The sequence below is a fragment of the Ptychodera flava genome, chromosome 18 (genome assembly GCF_041260155.1).
Source record: "Ptychodera flava strain L36383 chromosome 18, AS_Pfla_20210202, whole genome shotgun sequence".
Taxonomy (NCBI): Eukaryota; Metazoa; Hemichordata; class Enteropneusta; family Ptychoderidae; genus Ptychodera; species Ptychodera flava.
In genome coordinates this window covers 2,886,689-2,904,498 of record NC_091945.1, presented here as the reverse complement: position 1 = coordinate 2,904,498, position 17,810 = coordinate 2,886,689, and the positions used below count along the sequence as shown (strand labels likewise).

Here is a 17,810-nt window from a genome sequence, read left to right as displayed (position 1 = left end):
ATAACAATGAGAAAAGGAAAATTAGGAGACTTTTCTATATTTAGAGGGTCAGCAAACTCGACGAAAGCGAAGTAAAACTCCTACAATGAATAAGCTGGCTTTTTGTCAGACGCTAGCCGAGCGAGAGACCATGTATTGGTACACCGATACTGGCATATTGATGACGAATAGTGTTTGTCCGACCACAGTACGACGGAAATCCACGTGTTAAATATAAAACGAGTACAGATTTGGCAATAAAAACAGCGTTCAAACCGGAAATAACTGCAGAAAAGGGCTGCGAGTGCTATGTGTAAAACTGGACCAAATATTTGAGACTGGTTTTCCAAATATTTATCCTGGTACACGTCCTTTGAAGAACTCACCTCTGGGTAAAGGGGTTTGACTTTAAATAAACTTTGTCGCCTTCAATGAAAAAAGATAGTTGTAATGTCGCCGCGGTTAAATTAACATAAGATGCGAAATGTATCGACCTGACAATTTTGAAGGTTGAAGAAACAAAATTTCTCAATATTACAGGACTTCCGAAGGAAAAAAAAGATTGATGATATAACATAAGAGAAATGAAAAATATTTGACTTTGCGAGAATCTGAAACTTTGTGGGGATAGACAGTTCGAAAACTTGCGGCAAGTGATACAATCGTCAATCAGCGAATTGTCAAAATAAAAACATCGAGTGATGATTTGCACCAGGTGGTTTAAGTTTCATGAGGATATGGTTGTAGTGTATTCGCAATGGTCGTACAGCGGCAAAGTTAGGGCAGTGTAGGGGCTGATAGATTACGCTACACCGCTTTGTTGCAAAGTCTAGATCTACGAATTGATACACGTACATAAATGAACTTTCACGGCAAATCTTTCGATAAGCATGAAATAAATGATGTGATATTATTTAGTCTTACCAGCGTAATCCAGATGTGAGATAGTACGGCCAGTACAACGCATTGGACAATGTTGAAGCGATTTTCGCGACAGAATGTTATTCCAGTGTGCGACTTGAAACTGTACACAGAAAAAGGGATTTGTTCTGGATAAAAATTGACACTTTTTTATTGAAATAACATCCCGCCCGTAAATTTCAAAGAAATACCAAATAACCTACAATATAATGCTGTACCGATTATTAGAATTATTTGTCGTCATAGACAAGTAGGCACAAATACAGCGGCGATTCAGGCGACCTGTTACAGCCTCCCAACCGTACGATGTTGACTCTTTCATCCCATCAACTTTTCTATATACTACAAAACTTAAAAATTTAAAACATGTAAACAGTTCATAGTTCGCAGAAAAATCGTTGAAATATTCACAAATAATGCTAAAAATGACCTTGTTGATAGAAAAAGTGCAAAATACGTCTGAGTAGAAAAAAGTTATAAAAGTATCTGTCAAATTTTCACTCATTATACTGGGTGAAATCTTCGGAACTTCGAGTCAGCTGATCAGAGAGGTAAGCCGAATATCACTGGCGCCGTATAAAACACAAGTACTCTCAATCCTTGGTGATAATCTTGACTTTGATTGTCCATCGAATCAGTGAGATCGTAAGACCGTCTTTTCTACAGATAAACAGACTAGTTTGCCCGAATCATCTCAAGAACTTTCAATTCACGTTCAGATGGCAAACATCAAAAGCCGTGCGTCTGTCCGAACACTTTGACTCGGCCATGTCGTCTACATCCGCACGTTCAAGTTTGCGAAATCAGTTTGCTCGCGCGGTGAGCCAGGTGCCCTTATGACCGCCGAGGACACAGATGTGGAATTTTTGGATCTGGCGCTCGGTGATGGTACTGGAGATCGATCGAGTCCGAGCAACGAACTGGTGGGTTCCAGAAGGGAACTGGCGCCGCCATATTTGGCTTCAACTTCATGTAGTCTGCGGGCCGCCATTTCCTTATCCCTAGCTCCTTTTACTCTCTTCCACTTCATACGACGATTTTGAAACCAAACTTTCACCTAGAATAAATACAGAAATACCAAAAATAATAAAGCTTGCAAAAGTTGGAAAATTCTCCATGAAAAGTTTCTAGAATTTCAGAAAATATCGCCAGTCTTACTTTAACTCAAATTTCCTAGACAGAAAATATTTCAAGCAAGTCTTGTGCCACATACATTTTCTACAACACAAAGTTGGGTTTTTAAATTTGTTTTTGTCAAAATTAATTACATTTTTCTGTGAATACATGCAGTAGCGGTCACATTCAAGCTTCGATACAGATGATCTATATTTGACATTGTCTTCTGTAGCGGTTGAACCTGCAAATAACCCAGGATTTAAACAGAAGCGTCTTCAAATATACACGAAAAATCAACTCCAATGCGGACAAATTTGACCAAAGCTTGGAAAGCTTCGAGTAAGTTCAACAGTATCATTGCATAGACTGGTATTGGAGCATTTCTTGACGAAGAAAAACAGTAACTTTCGTTTGCCATAGAATTTGGTAAATTTTCAAGATCTCACAAGGTTGGTCAAATGAAAGGTTTTGTATTTTGTTATATAAAGACGAAAAAATACCATTGCGAATTTATGACTTTGATTGTCCGACAGAAGACAAAAATGATGTTGCATTATCTGTTGGGCAGACGTGGTGATTTTATGGAGCGAACTGTGAAACAAACATATGGTGTGTTACTCTCAAAGTACATGTGGCTGCGCGGCATATAGTTTGTATAGATACTAAAAACAGCTTTCTTGTTTTTGACAACAATCGCCCGTGTGAAATTTACTATATCTCATTATTCTTGTTTACATTTGTCACAGTGAATTGTCTGTTATTGTGAAAATCATGTTGTGAGACGCATGGTGAGCTTGATTGAAAAGTTTCACTGAATCATGGGACAATACGACGTACAGAACGAAGATGCGGATTTGACTACGCAACTAAAGACCGCAGAACAACGCAAAGGCAGTCAGTCATGTCTCTAAAACTAAAGTTGTGTTTGAAAATATAGATAAATGCACGTATTACACCCAAACGGACGTAAAAACACCACTTTGACATTTGAAAAATCTAAAAATATACTTTCGATGATTTTAGCTAGTACTTAATACAAATTTTTTAAGTAAAAAGGAAAAAAAAAAAACCCTTTTTACGAGCAATGTGCGGCGTTGCGAGAACCAAATAGCTTGTAAAAAAAAAACTGGCATACTTTTCCGTTTCCTCAAGAAGTTGTCCACGGATGAAGTGGTAAATGGTTAAATTTACGCAGTACCATAGTCATCCTTGGTACATATTACTTTACACGATTTACGATCCAAAATTGTATGTTCAGTCTCATCTTATGGACATCGATAATCCGTCTTGACGGCCGTTACTGTCGTAAAAAATATGTTAAGTTATACGCATAAAATTATCGTACGAGTGTCGTTTGCTTTTGATGATCAGCCGAGTATGCCACGCCGACGACCACAGTCTGTGCGCCAGGCACCAATAGACATATGGACGGGTGGGAAATAAAATTCAAGACATTCCCGTGTAAAATATTGGTGTTTTTTTCCAGACAAGTTTCAAAGAAGTATGCGTTTATGGAAAGAAGTCGAGTTTCCAAAGTATGCGATGCGTAAGTGGAACCACACTGAACACTTCTTAATATGGCAAATGCTGCCTAGCTTGTATCCGAAGAAGACATAAGCATCTAGTATTTTTGAGAGTTTCCGATCTCTTTCCTTAATTTTGTTAGGGTGTTAACCGTCGCTACTTCAGTAATTTCATTTCGTTCACTATTAAAGAAACGAGGAAAGGTGACAATCGTGTTGATAATATTGCGTAGTCTGAAGCGATTCTGACTTGCGAGCGAAATATTGTCAGATTATTTTTTTACCGAAATGGTGCAGGAATCACGATAAAAACAATTTTTATCAACAGGAATGCACGGAGAGAGATATCGGCTAAATATCGCAAATGAATCGTTGAAAATAGTCCATCGAAAATAGCCTATTGGAAAGATCTTGAAAGTAAAATTTTCAATTGTTCATCGATATTTCAGAACTTTGCAGTCGTCCGTACATGATTCGACGTACCATGTTGTTAGCTTACAGATTTTGCAGGGAGTAAAAAAACGGTGTTTTTGAAGCGGACAAAACTCAGCTTGACTTGGGAAAGGAAATGATTCTTTAGCATTGCCTGTGTATGTGTCTCAAAGAATGGATGAAATCAGTCAAGACGAAGGCAGGCATACAGAAGAAATTGCAAAAATCACGACTGGAGTGGCCAAATAGAAAATAGAGTTTTGGCCAGTGCTTTGCGTTGCAAAAGTCATACTGCAGTGTTCAAATTGTTCATAAGAAATACCATCTTTAATAATTCTTTCCGATTTTCTCGATTTCTCATTTGATTGTTGACATCCAAAGAGAAAAACGAAAAAACTCGGGTGTAACGCTCTAAAATCAGGATTAGAAGAGTGGTTACTCTCGAAGTGACAGGATTGAGTTTCTCCAGTTTATTTATTCGCACAATGCAAACAAGATCTATTTTAACTTCAAGTGGAAACCAGTAAGTCTTATTTATATTTCTACTTGGACGCTTGCAGGCCTCTTCTGCGGGTCCTCTACTTATTATTAGTTCAGTCAAAGTTGATTCTATTCTATCCTGGCCTGTGCTATGCGTAGTCGCACACCTACGCTACGGCTGCTGACGTCGAGTGCAGTTCATCACCAGACCCAGGCCTCGGTAAAGACGAAATTTCAGTGCGTTGAAAATTCACCGTTTATAAATGCTGAAGCATCTGCGATTGTTTATACATTGCACATGCGTTTTGTTATCTGTCTCTTCATGAATAAAACGAAAACAGCAAGCGATAGGACCTAAACCGAGCACATGGTAGCCAGAGATCGACAAAATTACAAATTTTAGAAATAACAGATACCTATATTTGAACGGCCATAGAACAACGCGTTGGATTTACATAGTACATAATGTACACCGCTTGTTGGATGTCCTAAAGTTTGTCTACATTGACATGACAATTTTTGTGACAGAAGGAAAGGAAGTAATTTATGATGGTGTGGTAATGTCACTGATGACAGAGACCAGAATACGCACAAAGTGACAGATTGACTTCAGACAGACGAACAGACGCCACGACGAAAAAAAAAGAAGTTTTCCTAATGAATAACAGCTAAACATAAAATGGACAGGAGTCCGGAGATGTCATATCATTGATTTTGAAATTTTACTCCCCGGTTTTACGCAAAATAATCAACATGTTATCATTATTATTATTATTATTATTATTATTATTATTACAAAGAAATGTGAAGAAATGGGAAAATTCTACGCAAACTTGCGAGACCGCCATTCGGCCCTCTTCTGTTCGATGGTATCAGACCGCCATTCAACCTTTTTCTGTTCGATAGTATCAGATCTAGCATGCGATCGGGTCAGCTTTCAAAATTACGCGCAATGTATTCGTATTTGAAGGCGGCAAAACAGACTTTGAGTGGATTTTAAACGGTTGAATTAGGTATTGATTAGTATATTTTTTAGTCAAAATATCGAAAAATACAGCCTATGTGCATGAGAAGCGGACTTGGCGTGCGGAAAAGCAGATTTGCCGCTCAATGTTTTTATTTCGCTTAAACGGGAAATAAGGTGTAACTTTGAGCGCATTGATTTTCGTTACTTACGTTTTACAAAACGAGTGCATTTAACAAGATTGGAACTAATTTGGGATAATTGGATTTCCATATTTTTAAATTTCTCAAAAATGATAGGTGCTCTCTAGCTGATAGTTGCAATATTACAAATTATTCATATAAACAATTGTGTAACTTAAAAGGAAAAGTAGATGAACTTACATTTGCAGATTAAACAGACATTACTTCACCATTCAATTATCCCAAATTAGTTCCAATCGTGTTACTTTCATTTCTCTCAGCCAAATGTGTTTAAATCAAAGTATTGATCCAGCAAACACTACGTATAGTGTACAATGTGCGATGTTGTTATTGACAAATGAATTTTAGTACGGAGAAGAATTAGGTTGTCAACAATAGCACTGAACATAATACCAGGCTTTGCTGACAGCTTTGACACTTAGCATTTCGACGGTGATTTTTGGGTTAGAACAAAATGATGCATTTTAGCCACAGTTCAAAACTATCGGAAAGTACATCAAAAGTAAAAGCGGGTCTCTTAGGATTTTATTCAGTCCGTATACTATTTGAGAAGACAGAGAAGACCCACAATACCGCATACTGACAAACAGAATAAAAACAACATAGTCTCTTGTATCAACTGAAAATTCTTACTCATAAGTGATAATTTTATATAGATTCACACAACAAAGCTCAACATAGAGCACTACTGAAATTCTTTTTACGTTCATAACATATTTGCTATCATTGATTGCATTCATGGTTAATTTCGAGAAGACATTTCATGGCACAGAAAGATACAACAAAACGGCTACTCTGTAAGGTAGATTCGTATTCCAGGGATGTAATTCCGTCTATAATGGATTCAAGCCTATAGCTTATGCCAGTCGTTAATCTTAGAGGTTGATGACGAGTCGCTTACTGTGAATTCACTCATTCTTTAAATTCTACCTTGCCATGTACATTTCTCAAAATCATGCGCGAGTTCACTCAATTTATCCGACCTGGCCTCGTTTTTCATACATCTTCCCGAGCAGAATCGATGTAAGGGGTAGTCGGTATACTAGATGGGTGGCAACCGAGATCAGAGAGAAACGAGAAGAAAATAAACAAGCATTTGTGGGAGTTGCCTGAGTTGCATGGAGAAACCCCCGCTGATAGCCTGAAAGGTGTAAAACTAGACGAGTAACCCAACACTACAGGACAGATATTTGCATAAAATCGAGCCAGACGCCATGGCGCCAAAATCCGACATCTCCCTTACCTGTCTCTCTGTCAGATTTAAAGTGACCGCGATCTCGTATCGACGGAGCCTTGTTAGATAGTTGTGCACCGAGAATTCCTTCTCAAGCTCACGTATCTGTTCCTTGGTGAAAGCGGTCCGTTCCTTTCTTGGTTTTCCATTCAGATCAAGTTTGTACCCGTCCTCGTTATTTTCATCGCCTTCAAGAAATATAGAAAGTAAACTTTATTGAGGAGTACACAAAGTCGAAAACGTGCAATAATGCCATTTTAACTTGCAAAACAAACGTTTCGGTCGTATTTACAGCTTTGGTGTTATGACTCGGATTGCATGATGGACACTTTGTTCACACATGGTTCCTGAGTTCTTCCACAGTCATGACTGGTTTGGCCTCAGGGTTGAATCGCACATTAGGTTTGTTGACAGTTACAGTTTTGCACTCCTCTGGTCGACGTTCAGCACAGTTAACAAGACGTTAAGTCATTGTCTTACAAATGTCACCAATCATGATTTGCCCTGAACTGGATGTTAATCGTCACAATGAACTTATTACTATAATCAAGTATTTGCGAATTTCTTGATCAAGAAAAGTGCAGAAAATCACAAAGGCAGCACACCAATATTATTTCGACGATGGTGTGATTGTTAGTTGTTGCAGCTTGTTGATATTTTCATAACACTTCGATTCATTTATCAAATTGTAAGGAAATGTTCATGCAATAAATAACTTCCAGTTATACATCAGCACTCGTCGTCAGTTCAAGCTTCTTTCCTTCAAGTTATGATACATTACTATCATTGGATCATGAAACGATTCTATTGTACACCGAGTATACTTATACTGTAAGACTGTCTGCCAGAAGGTTTTGTGTCTGAGGACGTCTTGTTAAGGGAAACATTTGTCATTTAGCTGAAAAAACCCACTCGGCTCACTTGGTTGATCACTCCATCACCATTTCATATCAAAGGTACACTCGGGAAAACTCGGGAAATGAACTTCTCCGAATTCAAAACGAAATAATGTGAGTCATTGTTCTTGAATAAATCCAGTCATTGTTGTTGAATAAATTCACATATACTGATTTCAAGCTAAAATTGAAGCAGAAGGCCGTAGGAATTGACACTGATGCCGATAAAAATGGCTTAATGTCGGATGAAATGAAGTTTATCAGCGAATAAAGATGGCCGTGTTTCTGATCCACGGAATAACGGAATCGCTTGCAGGATAAAGATAGCATGCACGTGGTTGACAACAATTGCAGTACTGCTGTCAACCTATGCATACTGGAAAATTCTCTTCCAAGCATATACGCTAAATGTACACCTCACCAACATCAACAGACCTAGTGCAACTTTGCCGACAAGAGAAGTAATACAGTTATGAATTCTAGCGCAATAATCAATATCGTGAAAATACCGACTGAACGAATAAATTTCATGAAATAAGGTGTCTTATTTGAATTGATATTTATAGTGACTAAATCTTTCAAATAAAAAGTGCACGTCACTGGATGAGTACAGAAAATTGAAATTAGAGAAACTGCAAGGACCCAAAAAGTGTCTTTCATGTGGCTCATCTACAATTAACGGCTGAACCATCGGTAAAATCTGTACTTGGCTATTGTAGTCACCTTAAGATTTTCGAGTTGTTATAGTTTGTAAACAAGGTGTCGCGATGTCAATAACGTTTTCCGCCGTGAAGAGACAGGTTTCAAGATGTTTCGTTCATTCTGATCAAGCTTTGTTGTCAGGCGTACATCAGACATGATGATCCAATGCGATATACAATCGAAAACTTCAATTTGTAAGTTCGAGTTATCCTCGAAAAATCAACATACATCTATCAAGAACATAGTTGCTATAACAACGACTTGCAATAGTGTTCCTTTGTGTATTACTGCCGTTGCGCAGATTGTCTGGTTTACTGGGGATCGTATTCACCAGACTTGAGTTCAAGTTTAACTTGCATCAGTTGCATGGATCCTGTGCATCTGCCGCTCATTGCAATGTGCTGCCTCAATGTTCAGATCCGACAATAATTTGTACGCTGTACTATCTAACAAGGTAACGCGATCACACACAAAATGACTTTTGAAAAGCGTTATTTTCACTGTGTGATTCACAATTTACAGCCCGATTATCTGGACGGAAGCCCCTTTTGTCTCCCATGCAAGCTTTATGCCTATAATTGAAACACATCTTTTCAAGTTTGCTTTGTTGACTATATATATATGTTTTGTTCTTCGTTGTAGTTAGCCGTCATACTTTTTTACCATTGAGGTAGAGAGTGTAACGAGATGATCATTGGTAAAACGAATCGGAACACCAGTTTCTCTTTACAGGAACATTTATATTCTGTCAGTAACTTCTCCAAACTGATCTGTCAACTGAGAGATAAGAAGAGTTTTAATTTTTCACGCTTAAATCTACTCTGCTGTCTAGTTTTAATTGTTCTCATTCTATTCCTTACATGCATCCATATATACATACACACACACACACACACACACATATATATATTATATATATATATATATATATATATATATATGTATATATATATATATATATATATATATATATATATATATATATATATATATATACTATACATACATACTATACTGTACTGTACTAAGTAATAGAATATTAAACTAAATCTTAATCTTAAACTTCATGTATTACGCTCATCTTTCCATGAATGGACGGCAATGCTGTATTACAAGAGAACTGTATACATCATCGGAGGGACAGAGGTGACGAAATCCATGCGTGTTCGATTTGAGCAGTTTTCATTTTGTAATCACACGTATGAACGATGTAAAAAGAGTTCTGAAAGGTACGTGGTCGGTATGAAAGGTTGAAAATTGCGAGGATTCCAAGATTGTATTTTGTGAGTTATAAGGAAAACATTCACAGACAGAGTTCAAGTAGAACTAGACATTCACTGGTAAGACAGTGTTTGCACATCACAGTAAGCATCCTGAGAAATCTCTATTGTTTTGAACGCTGATCCGTGTTTGTTTTCAAATTGTGAAAATATTGATAAAGTTAAATAGAAAAGAGGCTTTTGTTGACTATTTACACTCAACACGATTGGAACTAATTTGGGATAATTGGATGGTGAAGTTATGTCTGTTTAATCTACAAATGTAAGCTCATCTACTTTTATTTTTAGGTTATACACTTGCTTTTATGAGTAATATTGCAACATTCAGCTGTAGGGCACCTAACACTTTTGAGAAATTTGAAAAATATGAAGATCCAATTATCCTAATCGTGTTACTTGCAATAGTACTATCTGTGATCTGAACGAACCACTAATTCTGAAGAAAATTGTTATAAAGTTGATATTAAGGAAAGACTTTCTGGGATCGGTGTTACTAGCAATATACCCTAGGACAGACGGCATGCTTTGAAATGATTTCCCTTCTTCAACACTCGATCGATAACTCTATTTATTTTTCGTCGATAACTAGGTCCCATAAACTTTGACCTCGTTCAGTAATGAAAACAAAATTAGAAACGTTATACTCATAATTAGGGTGAGCCTGTCGGACTCACAATGATATGATGAATGATAAGTTGTCGGGCAAAGGTCAACCTTGGTTACGGTGGACAAAGAAGTCGATATGATCTAGCGTTTCAGCTCTCCCAGATGTTTCTTTCCACTGGGATTATCTTTGAAATGTTTGGTAATTTTCACACAATGCATTTCAGTTTATTCCGTCTGTTAAGGTTTAAAAAATTTTCTTTTCCGGAGTCGGGTAAATACAACTTTGATGAAGTTCTTCCTCACAGCAAAATATTTACTTGTATAGTTCTGACCGTAACTCATCATTTTCTTTGCCGATTGTTCGCTCGAAAAGCATGTGTTATTAATGTGTTATTAATGACGAAATAGTCTAGCCAAGACACTACAAGCTAACCACAACAGTAAAACCTCTGTGATTCTAAAGCTACAATGCCTTTGATAAATTATTCACAATGTGTCATCGGAACCTAAATGCAGTACACGACGAGGGAGGATAGGTAACCTGTTTTCAAAGCAAGGACTTTCATCAAAGGAACGGAAATATTCTCTCTTTGAAGTTGCCATAAACAATAACAGTACCAAGTACAGCGGTGCTATATCCGTACACCTTATGTCAATCTGTTATCACTATCACTTTTCTCTCCTAAGTAAGTAAAACGGCTTTATTTGATGAGGTTAATTTGATGATGGTCCGAAAAAACATTTTAGGAAAACTTCTTATCTTAAAATTACTCAATGGAGTTTCTGAAACCAATAAAAAGAGAAAATCAAACATGGTGTAGAAAGGAGAAGTGTTTACACCAAGTGGCGTAAAGTGCTTCAGAGTCAATAATATTTTCGCTTGGATCACCACATCTCAATTTAAGTTGTCGAGAGAACGCCGCAGCTTACAAGTAAACATGGCATCTCCCCCATGGGAAACATCAAGACTACAATTCGTTCCGGATGTAAGCTTGGCAGCCACTCCCTCCATTCTATGCGAATCGGACTCGCTTCCCGCCGTACCTGCTTTGATTAACCCGTGATATTAACTATGATATCAGTTAATACGTTCTCAGTGTGTTCGGCGACATCCATGTGCAATTAATTTTAATTAAAATGAAAGGGTATCGTTGTCCTGCATGCGAGATCACACTGTGTGAGACGTGATTGTAATCGCCACACTTCATGTCGAATTTACACTGATACATCACAGCACACACAGAAATGAACATGTGTGTACGATATATTTGGATCATATACTTCTCAGGGATAGGGTAACAAAGCGTTGCTGCTGATGAAATGTACACAGCTCGCCCAACCCATGCCGATTTCAATAAATATATCTGATACAGTCTAATATGCTTCGATATGACCAGTTCATCCTAAATAAATTTCGTCCAGATGTACACTAATATTCCTTATAAACTGGACTGTAAACTTTCCATACGTATATGCGGTACACAATATATTTTTCGTACGTGTGTGTACCTTACTAAGAAGACTTACAATTAGTCAAATCTATCTTTCATCCTCCCGATCATCCTACACTCCCTAGGATTTTCAATCACGTAAAGAAGAACTGATGCTTATGTATATTTCAATTTTTATCTTTATCAGATGCCTGAAAATGTGGGCATCTGAAAAGACGAAAAACAACATTTTATACTGTCAAATACAGAACAGGCGTCAGTTGTTTAAAAATTATAGTACAATGAAACCTCTTTGAGAGGGAAAAACACAAATGGTTGGGGGTTGAACTTGAGAGTTAAGTCTTTTCTTTATCAGTGAACTTGGAAGAGACTAACATCTTCCACTATTATGTTTACAGACTTTGATTTAATCAGGATACTTTCAACGGATACCGATCTGAATCACCATGACAACAAGCAGCAAGGGGCAGTAACCGATGCTGATCGAGTTTTTACCTTATCTTCCGAATTTATCTGATCATATTTTTATCAGGGTTTCATTTTTTAATAGGAAGCCCTGGGCCTATTGTGAATCACGTCTGGTCTAACCGAGGAGTCGCTTCCTCAGTATTTCGACACAACATCACGAATACCAGGATAGCACCTCCGGATTACATTATCTCGAGGAGGGGAAACTCGTCGGACGACGGCTACAAGACGGATGTGCCAACATAAGTTGGCGGCTTGATGTTAACCAGGCACGCGACAGTCTCTTCACCCTTCTGCAGTCGCCTTAATTTTAATGACCATGGTTTTTGTAAGAAAACATATCATGGGTAGAACGACAAGAAAAACAGTACACAAAGATTTCCGTTTAATACTAGGATGATGACACCACATAATCTTGCTCATACCAGGATGTGTATCAGAAATTATTGACGAAGTGTGTCCGGGTTATTTTTTTGAACGGTGAATGCAACGGTGTCGAAAATTTAAAGAAGTGAGGATGTGTAGTGATATTGTAGCGAAAGAGAAAATGAAGGTCGAGTGTAGAATGTACATTTAAAGACACTCGCTGATTGTGTCTCTAGGACAGCCGCCCAATGCCGATATTGCGTAGAGGGTTACATGTGAAAACAACAAAACAGATTTCAAGTCTTCACAATATGGTTTGGTGGGAACCATTCTTTGTGAGAACATAAGACTTTTGGATTGTGGTCTAAGAGTGGACGTGCTTACCCTTACAACTGATTGGACGTGGTTCAGCTGTGCGTGAATACAACCTCGTGTCCAGGCTTTGAGCAACTCGATTTTCTCTGTATTAAACAGCGAAACTCTGGTTGTTCGATTGTAAGGTCACACGGCTTTCAGTTTTTAAATTGTCTTTGTGTGATCTACACCTGTTCCGGTATATCATTAGATTTTAGTTAGGAAAGTTAGTCGGCCGATTTTAGAAAATTGTGTATTATAAGCTGAACGTTGTCGTTCGGGTCGCGCCATTCCTTACGATAACATATCCAGATCAGGGTTACAACAGAGCAGAATATTGCAATGAAATGGAGATCTGGCAACTCTAATGGAAAAAAGCAAGTCTTGAAACATATACCCGAATCTTAAAAATTTTCCCAAAATTTCTCCTTAAGAACGTAATTGCTTTATGCAAAATCTATTCAACATCGGACTCGTCATCTCATTTCAGGGGAGATCCTTCTCATTCGATTTTAAACTCTCCCACGCTCAAAGCGCACGTTAAGAGCGCGTAAATTTCCCAATATACACGACTTTGGCCTCAGTGTGTTCACAAAATAACACTGGATGATTTTTGCGCTGTATTGAGAAGTGGATCAGTGTCACTGATTCTCTCTTATGCTTGCTACCTTATCTCTGCTCCTGGTTTGTAATTCAATCAGACTTTATTGTTTTTCCCGCGAGCGGGAATCGGCGCAGTAAGAAGTGAAATTGGTTTGTCCAATTGACCGAGATTGGATTTAATTTGTACACGAGCACAATAATAAACAATGGATGCTGTTGGTATAGATTATTCCGAGCTTTACATCTTTAACGGTTAAAATGGGTGCTAAGCAATATTTTTTCAGGGAATGACCGCTGACATGTGTCGGCAAAGAGATCTATTTGCGATTCCTCTGCCAAAGTGAGGAGAAAACGAACCATTTTGTGACGTTGGAACTCTAAGCACGTGGGTTGTGGATAAAATCGCTTTCCGTTTCTCGATCTTTTTTCGTTTTTGAGCAACAGAAACCCCCAAGTAATGAGAGACGTTAACTATGATGAGTTTAAAGTTAGCCTGTGATTAAGATAAAAACTAGAAGACGGATAATGTACACGAGCATTGGCAATATCATCTCTTGGCATGGAGGTGCCTTAGAAGGGATCATAATCAAGTTACACTATGATTGTTTCATCAGCAAATCTGTCCCGAAGGAGAAATTTAATTCTATATCCAAATAATCTCTACAAGATATGTTTATTTCATTATGATTTGCCAATTATTGTTAAAACAGAGCGGCTGATGACTTATAACTTACAAGTTTATTTTTCTCAGACGGTAATACATAAGTGCCTTAACTATAATTTTTAAAGTTTAAATATTTAAACCAGTGCATAACTTTGGAGTTACTGGTATGAAAAAACAGAACCTACAGTACAGGTTAGCAAATTTGTCTGCAATACGGGGCAAAGTAAGAGGGGGGTCTCTGAAAAAATTGAGCAAAGCTACTGAAAAGTATTGTTAGGAAGTTCAGCGTACGCCCTCCCCACATTGGACAACTGACCGTTCTGCCACGGTGTAGAAATGGCTTATTTACAAGCAAAGTGACCACTGACCACCACATCTGTATGCCAGACAGCCGATGGACATGGCCATAGACAGGAAAGCGCAGCCGGTCCAGCATAAAGTGAACTGATTGATAGACGTGGATCGGCATTTAAAGGGGGAAAAAAGAATGTCCGGTAAAAAATTCTGTTGCTAGCACTTTAGTGTCTCCTGAGAGATCGATGAGATATCATTGGGAGCCAGTCATTGGCGACTTCATGGCTCTTCTCAATGTCTCGCGTTAATTTTTCAGCCAGAATACCTGCTTGATTCATCAAAACTAATGAAGTTTGACATATATTCCGCCTTACAGAAAAACAGACCCCACTTTGGCCATAACAAAAGCAGTACTTACAGACAAATAGCAATAATACGGAAAGTTAAAATAGGTTTTATGACTTGGCAGCTCCGTTCATCATTGGAAGCTGCCATAGCCCGACATTGTAAACCAACCCTGTCCGACAGGTATTTAAAAATTACTACGGTGCCGTATCTTCCATAAACTGGAGAAATTAATAAATGTATGGTATTTACACCCATAAACTGTGCCCCTCAACCTCCTAAATCACTCGTTTAGAACCTCTTTAAACGCAGATTCGGTATTTACCATCGATATTCTGACCACTCGTGTTCAAAAGATCAGCTATTGTATTACTCCACAAAGTATGTTGTGAAGTCCTTAAAGTAAAAGTAACAGTTTTGAGTAATATCATATCTTTCAACCGGATGTGTACCTAATAATTAACACGGAAATGTAGTTTCTTTTTGTGTCTTGTGTGGTTTAAAAGATGCACTATTGGGTTCGTCATCTGAGGAACTCTCACAACAGCGAGTTAAGTAGTGAAGTAGTGGCTGTAAGGAGAACGGACTGGTGAAGGAATTTTGACAAACGTTTTATGTTTCGACAGCTCATGGATGACGGTCACACTGGAAGGAAAGCTGTACTGGGGTTATGAATGAAAGTCAAGCCGTCGTCGCCTGAGGTATTTACTAATTCGTCCTTACGCTCCACGTCCATAATTAGACCACCAAAAGTGCTTTATTTGATTAAGTCTTTAGCACCTTCTGAACAAAACTGATAAGTCACGAAAGTGGAAACCAAACCTATGCACAACAAGAGTCGGAGATTTTTTTGAACATGGGTTTACCTTCAGTGGCGCTGTTACTGGCCTTGTTGTTATTGCTCTGATTGCTCGTCTGCTGCGTCGATAGAGAGGCTCCTTTCGTGGATCGGCAGCAGTTGCTGTCCATACTGTTATTGGCGTTACTGCTGTTGCCCATGTTGACGGAGATAGCGATCGGTCTAGCCGGCGACTCGGCCACGCTCGCCACCGACGGCTGATGATAGTCCGAAATGGTGGCGTTACACGATGCGATGCTGCAGCTGGGGCTGTACAGAGATGCACTGGTCTGTGAGGAGAGAGTGTTTCTGGGCACGTTGTGTATGTTCCATTCTGGCTGATACTGTGAACGAGCCTGGGCTTGTGAGGTAGCATACAACGGCGACGAAATACTCTGGATATGATAACTTGGTATATTTCTCTACAAAATTAAAGTAAGAAAGCAAATGAAGTCGGCGATTCTGCCGTATGTGACGGGGGTTTTTGAAAGCAGAAATTCATGCAGTTCAATGAAAGACCTTTCACTGAAAGCGAACACCATAAAATATCTATGAGTACCACTTAACAAATTTGTTGGATGTCGATATGGTACAAGGGAAGTCGATCGAACCTTGCAAAATACAATAACAAACCAATCCAAGATCCATTTACAAGGCGACTGAAGCTTGAGTTGGTAGTTGCGTTTCCCAATACTTCCTGAATAACTAACGTTTTCACAGTAGGTCTAGGAGACCCGACACATGTCTCAAGGCGATGTATGAAGAGTTATTCTCACCTGGTAGGGAACATGACGGGCCGATACATTTGACGTGATCGACGGTGGGAAATGCTGTAAGACAGGCGCACTGCCGACGCTGTATATCGAGTGCTCCATGATGTCGTCCAGGCGTTATTATCACTGACTCAAAAAGTTCGGTTTAAGAGATAAATAAAAAAACTACTGATGAGCTACAAATGTTTCTGAATGAACGAGGATTCCTCTGACGACAAGATAAGAAGGATTGCTGGCTCAAGCGATCTCGTTGTCTGACGTAGTGTACGATGGATGGCTGCGGTTGGTGGGTTCTATAGTCAAATGAACAGTGCGCCAACTTGTGATGTGAGGAAACTCTACCCGCCGCAGGCCAAGACGTCCAGACCACGTGATTTTATCAGAACCACATGTGAAACTGGCTTGATGCATCGTTAAATTATTTACTCCACTTGGACCTAGCATTTACAGAGTCGACTCAAACTCCCATCAACGGAGTCGCCCTGTTGAAACGTCACGATGACTTGATGTCTACGGTAACCCCTCGTGACTTCCTTGCACCCCGGGTCTGGACAACGTAAGGGGGGATGTCTGGATCCGAATATCTGGATTAGTCATGGGAAAGGCTGTGCGTCCATTCCCCGGATTTCAGAGGTTGTTTACATGTGGTGGATGGCGATAATGGTTACCCATCAATCTAAATGATTTATAAGTCAATATTGTCACCTAATTACAACGGCCAGTGTTGTATTCGGTCCCGGTCTACGATCCTGTGCGTGTCCGCATCGCTGAAGTACGTGACACGGGCGTAAAGAGACATCCAGTGAAACATATGCTTCGGAGTTCTAAGACACTTGAATAAACAGCTTTAGTCATGTTCGTTGTCTAAGCATCTTTGATACATGGCACAGTCCTAGTGTACATCCCACGTACTCCGATGGTCAGCTTCGTGAGAAGAACATCCGTTGCCGGAGCAACGCACGAGTCGTAAACTTTAGGAGCCACGCATCACAGGGGTTGGGACCATACGTGCACTTGGGCGCCGTAGTTTTTACGACTCACGCGGAAATAATCTTCAACTTGAGCAACCGGAGTATATCGATTACAAGAACTCTACAACCCGTGATTAAAAAGAGGCAGGGCGTCGTCCTAAGCTAAGCTCGTGTTTCTGTTTATCTTTTATTGTCAATCATACATCAGTCATTAAGGGATGACACATACCCGAATAAATGTGACAGCAGCATAATTTAGTAGTGGATTTACCGGCCTGAGTTTATTTAAAATTGCGAGACTATGTAAACGTTTCCGTGGCCGAGAGACCGTTGCCATTGGAGTGAGC

The 17,810-nt window shown here is 39.0% G+C and overlaps 1 protein-coding gene across 1 annotated transcript; it reads right to left on the bottom strand.

Annotated features, from left to right (window-relative positions):
• Nucleotides 1-1,026: 1,026 nt before the first annotated feature.
• On the bottom strand, nt 1,027-17,639 carry LOC139118007 (homeobox protein MOX-2-like). The gene is made up of 4 exons (XM_070681331.1): nt 16,496-17,639; nt 15,748-16,141; nt 6,862-7,040; nt 1,027-1,957 (listed from the first exon to the last, which is right to left on the bottom strand). The coding sequence occupies exons 1-4, from the start codon at nt 16,592-16,594 to the stop codon at nt 1,676-1,678; spliced, it is 954 nt and encodes a 317-aa protein (XP_070537432.1). The 5' UTR covers nt 16,595-17,639; the 3' UTR covers nt 1,027-1,675.
• Between the last annotated feature and the right edge of the window lie 171 nt (nt 17,640-17,810).